Below are 9,072 nucleotides of genomic sequence, written 5' to 3'. Positions count from 1 at the left end.
ACCTAGTGTATTTTTCGAAGTCCTTTGTGTTTCACATTTCCCTGAGATCTTGTTTGTCACAGAGTGGACTACGTTTTTGTTTCTGATTGGACCATCCCGCTGAAGCGCAAGCTGGCCAATGAGCGATCAGGAAGAGGCCGATGGCGTCGATATAAAGTGAGACTGCTGCTACACAGTAGCCTGTTTCTCCTCGGCAAACGGAAAAAGATTTAAACATGTCTGGACGTGGTGGCAAAAGCGGCAAAGCGAGAGCTAAGGCAAAGTCTCGCTCCTCACGAGCCGGGCTTCAGTTCCCTGTCGGTCGTGTTCACAGGCTGTTGAGGAAGGGGAACTACGCAGAGCGCGTTGGTGCTGGAGCACCAGTGTATCTAGCGGCTGTGCTCGAGTATCTGACCGCTGAGATTCTAGAACTAGCAGGAAACGCTGCCCGCGACAACAAGAAGACCAGGATCATTCCCCGTCATCTGCAGCTGGCTGTCCGTAACGATGAAGAGCTGAATAAGCTGTTGGGTGGAGTGACTATCGCTCAGGGTGGTGTGCTACCCAACATCCAGGCCGTGCTTCTTCCTAAGAAAACTGAGAAGGCGAAGTAAACCTCCAGTATTTCATAAAACGGCTCTTTTGAGAGCCACACCAACTTAAGAGTTATCCTCTAATCACAACCCCCGCGCTAACATTTACAATGTGAATTACAATCTATAACACACTGATTATTAATGTTGTCGTATAGAGTGTGTGCCATTTCACTGTGCAATATAAGCAAAAGAGGCATAGCTTAATGTGCAGGATGACCTGACGAGACCAGGAACTAAAGCGTTCCCATTTTAATAATTTCACTTTTTTTTTTTTTTTTTGTTTTGTTGTTGTTGTTCCAACATGATCACCTCAGATTCACCAAGTTGGCTGGCTGCATCGGTCGCGAACGAAATCGCTCTTAGAGCCAGATCTTTGACGTGAACGACGCGAGCCGGCTCCTCATCGCGAGCTGTGTTTTAGCACAGGGTCTATCATGTTGCCGAGCACAAAGCACTCGAATGTGATGAGCTTTCAATTGTGTTATTTAATTGATCTCGGTAGCTCTGTTTTGGAAGTTCAGTTAACGCTAGAAATGTGTTTTGGAGTGTGTACTGTTTTGTCTCTTCGGTCCACAGCATATATTTATATATCAACACATATAAATAAAACCACGTATTTTATATTAGTAATTCCTTTTGTGCATAATTGTATATTGTTGTTAATAATAAATTAGAGCAACAAAACAACCTGAAGAGGCGGTTCAGAGCCGGCTCTTTTTAGTGAGCCGAGCCGAAAGAGCCGGTTCTCTAAAAAGAGCCAGAAACCCCATCACTAGCATCTATAAACTGTTTAAGCACAGCTCCCAGTGTTACAACAGAGTAGCTATCTCCAATTTCAGTCTAAATCAATTCACAACCAGTAACTCAATGACGTAGTGCACCGAGAGCAGATGTTTGCTTTCCCAACCCGGAAATGCGACTAGCCTGTGAGAAGCTGAAGTTGGGCCAATACTTGGCTGTTCTCAATCACGTCCGCAAGTCGCCTTTAAATTACGGGGCTGGCTGCTTGTTCTCCAGTAGTGTTTCTACACGGCTTCGAGAAAATGAGTGGACGCGGCAAAGGAGGCAAAGGACTCGGAAAAGGAGGCGCTAAGCGTCACCGGAAAGTTCTTCGTGATAACATCCAAGGTATCACCAAGCCCGCTATCCGCCGTCTGGCCCGCCGTGGCGGTGTGAAGCGTATTTCCGGTCTAATCTATGAAGAGACCCGTGGTGTGCTCAAGGTGTTCCTCGAGAACGTAATCCGTGACGCTGTTACCTACACTGAGCACGCGAAGAGGAAGACTGTGACCGCCATGGACGTGGTGTACGCTCTGAAGAGGCAGGGTCGCACTCTGTATGGTTTCGGAGGTTAAATCCACAGCTCGACTCTACAACACAACGGCTCTTTTAAGAGCCACACACTTCACTTTAAGAGCTTTGTTCTACAATCTTGTTGTTTTTGTCATAATTTGGAAGGAAGTCCTGAAAATATTAGTAACTACCTGCCAGTATCCCCCACTGACTTCTGAAGCAATAGTATGTTGTAACTTCACAAACTATTACCGACTCACATTCCCAACATATTACAGTGACTTAATCTTTCTATAGGCTATAAGATTAAGGTGTTTCTAATGTGTGCTTTTCTTCACAAAATTACAATAACTGACATAACCACAAACTGAACTTCAGAGGTTACAGACCTATTCAATACCACTGTTTATTTAAACTCACCTATAGCAGGAGTGTGAACACTCATAGACCAAACGATAGATTTCACTAATTTTTTTTTTTTGGTTTATTTGTAAATGTCTTCTTGCCAGAAATTCGCTTAAAGCAGAAGTGCTTATTTAATAGGGTTTTTCCTTTTCTTTTTTTTTTTCTTTTTTTAAAGATAACCAACCCACCTTTGGTCTAGTACATGGTGGACATGAGTGGATGGAGCTCTAAGAAGCTTTTGAAACTTCTTCCTGATGTCTGCCTGAAATATCATTTTCACCAATCATATCAATGTAACAATTCTGATGTGTGATCTTTCTTTCTCCACAGGCTTACTCAGCCTACAATCCTGACATAACCTTCATACAAGGAACACTATCAAAGATATGTTTTAGTACCCAGATTTTATGGACTTGAAATGCAGCATGTCTGTTTAAACTGCAAACAAAGTATCAAAGGGAACTGTAAATGATCTGTGATGAAATGACCCACATCGCAATCAAGAAGTTTTGTCAGGTTGTCTACGTTCAATTGACGTGCTTCCAGGTTAAAAAATAAATTAAAAACATTTTTAAAAAGCTCCTTTGAAGGAGCAGATCAGAATTACAGAAAATACACCACACACAAAGTGTGTTTGCATGTAGCACACAGCTGTGGCTCGCTGTCGGTCTAAATCAAGCCTATTCAAATGGAGGCCCGCGGGCCAAATGCGGCCCAGAAGCAACCTGCCTGTGGTCCTGGCAGAAACACAGAGAAAACGCAAAAAATTAATTAATTTTTAAAAAAATTAAAAATTCCTACAGCGTAGTGTAGACTGTGAATGCAACACTCTTAGTAGCCTAGCAATATTTAACCCACAATGCACCGTGATGTAAACATATTAAAAAATCATCGTAATATATGATGCGACAACAGCATGTCTTTCTCACTCCAAAAGCGCAAAATTGACAATGAAAACTGTCGGTTTAACCCTGCCTGGACTGACAAATACTTATTCGTTTTACCGAGTTTAATAATCTTACAACCGGAGTTGTACTACCATGGTGAGGGTCCTGTACAGCCCAAGAGAGAGCTGCAGCATCTTCCCTTCGTGTTTGCTTCTTGGCGAAGAAGAAAAGGCCTTTCACAGATTCTGAAACAGTGAAATACTGCATGCTGGCCGTGGTGGATGCAGTGAAAAGTGAGTGTGACATCTGCTATTAAAAACGTACCCCTGTAGGACAGTTCAAATATTCGTAGAGTTGAAGTTCTGGCATCAGACGAGTTTGAAATGCTGTTCGATGACCTGAAGAAAACTGATGTAATGTCTATAGCAGGAGATCAGACAGAACTGATAATGCACAGTTATGCGTATATGTCCGTTTTTTTGGATGGGAAATTGCTCGGTTTACTACCGTTAGAGGGACACACAGCTGGCGAAATGATGTTTGAGAAGATTTAAGCTCTTTTTGAGGAAAATGGTCTGGATATGAAGCGTGTCTGTATACTTGTGACCGATGGGGCTCCATCCATGGCAGGAAAATGGTCAGCGAAATATTTACTTTAATTTTAAAGGGAATTATCGTGCAAAAAATAGTTTAGTTATAGCTCCTTTTTTTGGTGTGCATTTGTCAGAGGTCACCACCAGATTTATAGGGGAAAAGGAATAAAATAAATACTTGTTTTTCAGTACAGTTGTGTGGGTTTGAAATTGATCATGATCTGCTGCTTACTGGCTTCAAAAAAAATATCTGGCCCAGATAAATTCCTCGGTTTGAAAATCTGGCCCAACTAACTTCGTAGTTGAATAGGCATGGTCTAAATGAATCTCAGACCTAAATGAGAGTTTGTAGTGATTTATAATTATTATTATAAGTCTGAACCTCTTTAATCTACTCAGCTGTCTTGTTTTTACGTTTTAGTGCAACTACTTTAAGGAACAGACAATGTTTATGCTCTTACTACACAGATTTCTGTTTTTACAGCAAGTTTATAAAAAGAAAAGTCTAATAACTTTACAATTTAAGTCAGTCAGATTTTTATTCATGTAGTAAAACAGCTAAATGTGTTGCACACACTGAGACTACCGTAACAGGGCTGTCCCACTTCAGTTCTAGTGTGAATATGAGTTTGACACCTATGGATTAAAGATTTAGTTTAATTACTTTAAGCAAGTGTAGTTGGTTGAGGACAGTCGCGGGATTTTATTTAGCTTTCTCAGTCTTCTTGGCCTGGATGTTGGGCAGCACACCACCCTGAGCAATTGTCACTCAGCCCAGCAGCTTGTTCAGCTCTTCGTCGTTGCGGATGGCCAGCTGCAGGTAGCGGGGACGATCCTGGCGTGGGTGTAGGTTTGGCATTGGTGGGGACGGATGATTCAACCACCGAACACTGCCCTGCTTTTGTCTTTGCTTCTTGATAAAAAGAGGAGAAATATACTTGCCTACATATGCTGTTCTACATGCTTTTAAACCATTTAAAATTACAATTCATAGTTTTATATGTGAATTATATAATGTCAAATTACTATTAAACAAATGACTAAGAATTTTAGACTTTAGTTTACTTCAGCCATATTTCATATAAATCAGGTATCATACAAAAATAAAAAAAGCTTCATTTTTGTAACTGAAGTCAGTGATTTCCACGTTCATGCCGACTGTAGTTTCTGGTATAGAAAGAGCATGAAGATTAAAGTGTGACTATAATATTGATGTAATAGTAAGAAAGAAGCGAGCTCTTGGTGGGAGGGAGGTGGCTCTGAAAAGAGCCGTTGTTTGTAGGTGAGCGAGTAGCTTAAGCTCTCTCTCCGCGGATGCGGCGAGCCAGCTGGATGTCTTTGGGCATGATGGTGACCCGCTTGGCGTGGATGGCGCACAGGTTTGTGTCCTCGAAGAGACCGACCAGGTAAGCCTCACTGGCCTCCTGCAGAGCCATAACGGCAGAGCTCTGGAAGCGTAAGTCGGTCTTGAAGTCCTGAGCGATCTCGCGGACCAGGCGCTGGAAGGGCAGCTTGCGGATGAGCAGCTCGGTGGATTTCTGGTAACGGCGGATCTCGCGCAGAGCCACGGTACCGGGCCTGTAACGGTGAGGCTTCTTGACGCCTCCGGTGGCCGGGGCGCTCTTACGGGCAGCCTTGGTGGCGAGCTGCTTCCTGGGGGCTTTGCCGCCAGTAGACTTGCGAGCGGTCTGCTTGGTTCTTGCCATTGTTTCTCACTTTTCTTCTTCTGTGATACGAGCAGATTTTGTAGCAAACAGAAGACTCGCTGCTCTTAAAGTGTGTGCCTGGCTGTGACGCGGTGCCGCTCCGGCTCGTGATTGGTGAGGGGCTCCACGTGGTGCTCAGCACCGTTCAGAGGAGCACCGCCCCGCCTCGGTGTGTGCTGCTCATTGGAGAAAAGTGCATTGAAATTGCGCGCTGCCGCAAGCCTCTCTGCGATTGGTGCGTGACGAAGCTGCGCGCGCTCTGCGGGAATATAAGCGAGGCTTTGAGCCGATCAGGCCACATTTCTTTTGAGTGTTGATACTACGAAAAGAAGAACCTGTCAAAATGAGTGGACGCGGAAAGACTGGAGGCAAAGCCAGAGCTAAGGCCAAGACTCGTTCATCTCGTGCCGGGCTTCAGTTCCCCGTGGGTCGTGTCCACAGACTGCTGCGCAAAGGCAACTATGCGGAGCGTGTGGGAGCCGGTGCGCCTGTTTACCTGGCAGCTGTGCTCGAGTACCTGACCGCTGAGATCCTGGAGCTGGCTGGCAACGCGGCCCGCGACAACAAGAAGACTCGCATCATCCCACGTCACCTGCAGCTGGCTGTGCGCAACGACGAAGAGCTTAACAAGCTCCTGGGGGGAGTCACCATCGCTCAAGGTGGTGTGCTGCCCAACATCCAGGCTGTGCTGCTGCCCAAGAAGACCGAGAAGCCCGCCAAGGCCAAGTAAACGCAAAGCGCTCAGTTTCAACAAAAAAAACAAAGGCTCTTTTAAGAGCCACACACTTCTCTCTGCGCAAACTTCCTTCTTGATGCGTTATTAACAACTTGTGTACTTGGAAATTTAGCAGACATGCACCTTTATTTATTTTGAAATGTATATTAACTCATGCCATCTTTCACAGTAAGGGACTCAAGTGCACCTTAAAAACTACATTTTTAATTGAAACTGTCAGTTTGCTTTATTGTCATCAGGCAAGAATAAAAAGTTAAAGCTCAAATTTTAACATTACATCCCAAAATAAAACTAAAAGAAATTTGCAGTGTCTCTCACTGCGTGATTAAGGCCTGTGCCTTGTTCAACCTCAGTGTGCTCCTATAGCTTAATAATTTGAGGTCAATTTGAAGCTAATCATTAGTGATATCCTAACTATGACTGTAAACATGCATCATGGTTCACTCGCTTGATAATAAAAGCAGATTTTAAGCTCATGGAAACACAAATGCAATAGTAAATCATAACGCAGAACATGATGAGGAGCGGGACAGGTGGAGTTCTTTGGTGCTGCAGGAACTATCCAGGTACAGAGGGAGGAAAATGTGGAGCTGTTTGCAACATGTTCAGCACTTCTGCTGAATTTGGGACATTTTGCAAAGTCTGTGTCTATTGTGAGTACAATAAAACAATGATTACAATACAATGTACTTAGGTTTGCTTAGATAATAGGGGGCAGCTGGAGATCAGAGGAACAGAAAATGATTCGTAAGTGTTGATTTTGTTAGAATGACTTTGTCAACCCCTGTTTTAAGGACAATAGTGGATTTGTGTGCTCGAAGCATTTCATGCGACCTTAAAGCTCTCAAGAAGGACATTGAGTTGCTGAACCCTGACCTCTAACGTGCCAAATCAGTAGGTTTATCTATAAACTTTGGCGTGTCTCTGTATGGAGGAAAGAATTTATTGACAGTGGGGGTCTGCCTTTTGTAAAATGAGAGTTACAGTTACTAGCCTGGGGAGAGGACAACCCCCACAACAATAGAATTAGTGGAAAACTACTGAGGGGGACACAGGGCAGCCGCGGACTCTTCTTCAGCTGGGATATCAAAAGGATCGGTGAGGTCAAGAAGAAGTAAACCTCAACACTATATTTTTGAAATAATGGGTTTCCTCGCATCCTTAACCCTACAGAACTCAATTTGTTCAAATGTACATGAATCAAATTGGTTATGAAATTAGTAATGAAATAAATACATGGTAAAATAAATAGCTGTCTGGGTTCAGCTTGGAGTAAAATGTGTGTCCTTAAAATCACCGAATATCAATTCAGCTGGCCTAGATTTAGTCAGGTAAGGTTGTTGAGTAAAGCATTTCAAGTGGATTATATTGGCTAGGTATCAATAAACTATACATTGTACTTCCACTAAAACAGCCAGTGTAGGCTTACAAAAAATAAAAATATAAGTGAAACATATCTCATATATAGATAATAACATGCATCTATAAATGTAATATTTTCTGTCATATTTGTTGTTTTTTAATAGAATATTTTAAAATGTAGGTGATAACTTTTAAAGGTGTATTTCTTGTATGATAGTGTCTCATAGTAAAACAAGAAGTGGTGTGATGTCTTGTACTATGAAGGTATGGTTGTAAATATTGAGTTAACATCAAAATTATAGCAACAGTGCTGATGTTGACTAGATGTTGTATTAAAAGTATATTATTCTAGATTAACTTGAATACTCACATAGTAATGGAGGTCTCAACATACTGCAGTCCCTCTGGCTGAACCAATACAAAATGGTTATTGGAAACACACAACACATAGTACTGTATGAGTTATGGTAAATAAAGTAAAGAGGTTTTAGTATGCAGGTTAACTTGAATACTCACCTTACTCAATGTTGGGGGATACGTATTTTCTTCAAGAGGTCGGTTTTTTCTGCAACTCTGTCTATGATCAAGTCATTGTCAAGGGAGATGAGGATGTCTTTCTCTGTAGTCATAAGCATGAATGCTTCCAGGTGTTCTTGTGACTGTGTGCTTCTTATTCTACTTTTTATGTGTTTGAGAACAGAGAAACTTCTCTTACATGCTACCTGTGTCACAGGCAGAGTAAGAAGGTACCTGTATCCCCAGCCAAGAATATGATAAGCATCTGTGAAGAGGTTGTATCGTTTCAGAATCTGATAACAACAGACTGGGCATTCCTTACAAGATTTGCACTGTTTGTTTAGTACATCTGTGTTCTCTTCTTCGTCATCATCACAGCCAACCCCTACCATCCTGACCTTGTACTCTTCAAGTGCAGACATTTTAAGCCGTGGCCACTGAGACACTTTAACTCAGACTGCAAGTTTCTTTCCTTTTTTTTACTTGCAGCTGCGTTTTGCATCGTTTCTTTCCATCGTCTTTGCCTCCTACTCCACTTCTTCTACTCCTTGCCTGGCGGCCACAGCCAATGCAGCTGGCATCCAACTTAGAGGTGCAGTGGGGAAAAAAATACCGTATTTTCGCAACTATAAGGCGCACATAAAAGCCTTAGATTTTCTTTAAAAAGTGCGGGGCGCCCTATAGTGCAGTGCGCCCTGTGTGTTGTAAGGAGGACGTAGTAGAGAACACCACGAGAACGCTAAAGGGTGAAGTGTGGGCGTTGATCGTATATACCGGACAATCGCACATATGCATTATGTGGAACATCGTTGTTTTAACACCCCTGAAAATGGCAAAGAGACACGCTTATGAAGCACAGTTTAAACTGAAGGCCATCAGCTACGCGGAGGAACATGGAAATCGAGCAGCCGCGAGAGAATTTAAGATTAATGAATCGATGGTTCGCAAGTGGAGGAAGCTGGAAAACAAGCTCCGGCAGGTCAAGAAAACGCAGCTGAG

At 42.9% G+C, this 9,072-nt stretch overlaps 4 protein-coding genes across 4 annotated transcripts; 3 read left to right on the top strand and 1 right to left on the bottom strand.

Annotated features, from left to right (window-relative positions):
* The first annotated feature begins 137 nt into the window (after positions 1-137).
* LOC146689286 (histone H2A-like) lies at positions 138-847 on the top strand. The gene has a single exon (XM_085436027.1). The coding sequence runs from the start codon at positions 216-218 to the stop codon at positions 591-593; it is 378 nt and encodes a 125-aa protein (XP_085292153.1). The 5' UTR covers positions 138-215; the 3' UTR covers positions 594-847.
* Positions 848-1,533: 686 nt separating this feature from the next.
* Positions 1,534-3,905, top strand: LOC146689285 (histone H4). The gene has a single exon (XM_085436028.1). It carries the CDS (start codon positions 1,619-1,621, stop codon positions 1,928-1,930), a length of 312 nt encoding a protein of 103 aa, XP_085292154.1. The 5' UTR covers positions 1,534-1,618; the 3' UTR covers positions 1,931-3,905.
* Positions 3,906-4,895: 990 nt separating this feature from the next.
* LOC146689284 (histone H3) lies at positions 4,896-5,511 on the bottom strand. Its single transcript, XM_085436026.1, has one exon. The coding sequence runs from the start codon at positions 5,457-5,459 to the stop codon at positions 5,049-5,051; it is 411 nt and encodes a 136-aa protein (XP_085292152.1). The 5' UTR covers positions 5,460-5,511; the 3' UTR covers positions 4,896-5,048.
* Positions 5,512-5,753: 242 nt separating this feature from the next.
* LOC146689283 (histone H2A-like) lies at positions 5,754-6,382 on the top strand. Its single transcript, XM_085436030.1, has one exon. The coding sequence runs from the start codon at positions 5,803-5,805 to the stop codon at positions 6,187-6,189; it is 387 nt and encodes a 128-aa protein (XP_085292156.1). The 5' UTR covers positions 5,754-5,802; the 3' UTR covers positions 6,190-6,382.
* Positions 6,383-9,072: the final 2,690 nt, after the last annotated feature.

Source organism: Copadichromis virginalis, linkage group LG17 (assembly GCF_057382275.1).
Source record: "Copadichromis virginalis isolate Kocher_CV1m ecotype Utaka linkage group LG17, C_Virginalis_male_GT1.1, whole genome shotgun sequence".
Taxonomy (NCBI): domain Eukaryota; kingdom Metazoa; phylum Chordata; class Actinopteri; order Cichliformes; family Cichlidae; genus Copadichromis; species Copadichromis virginalis.
The sequence above is the reverse complement of the archived record's forward strand: the minus strand, read 5'-3'. Positions and strand labels throughout refer to the sequence as shown.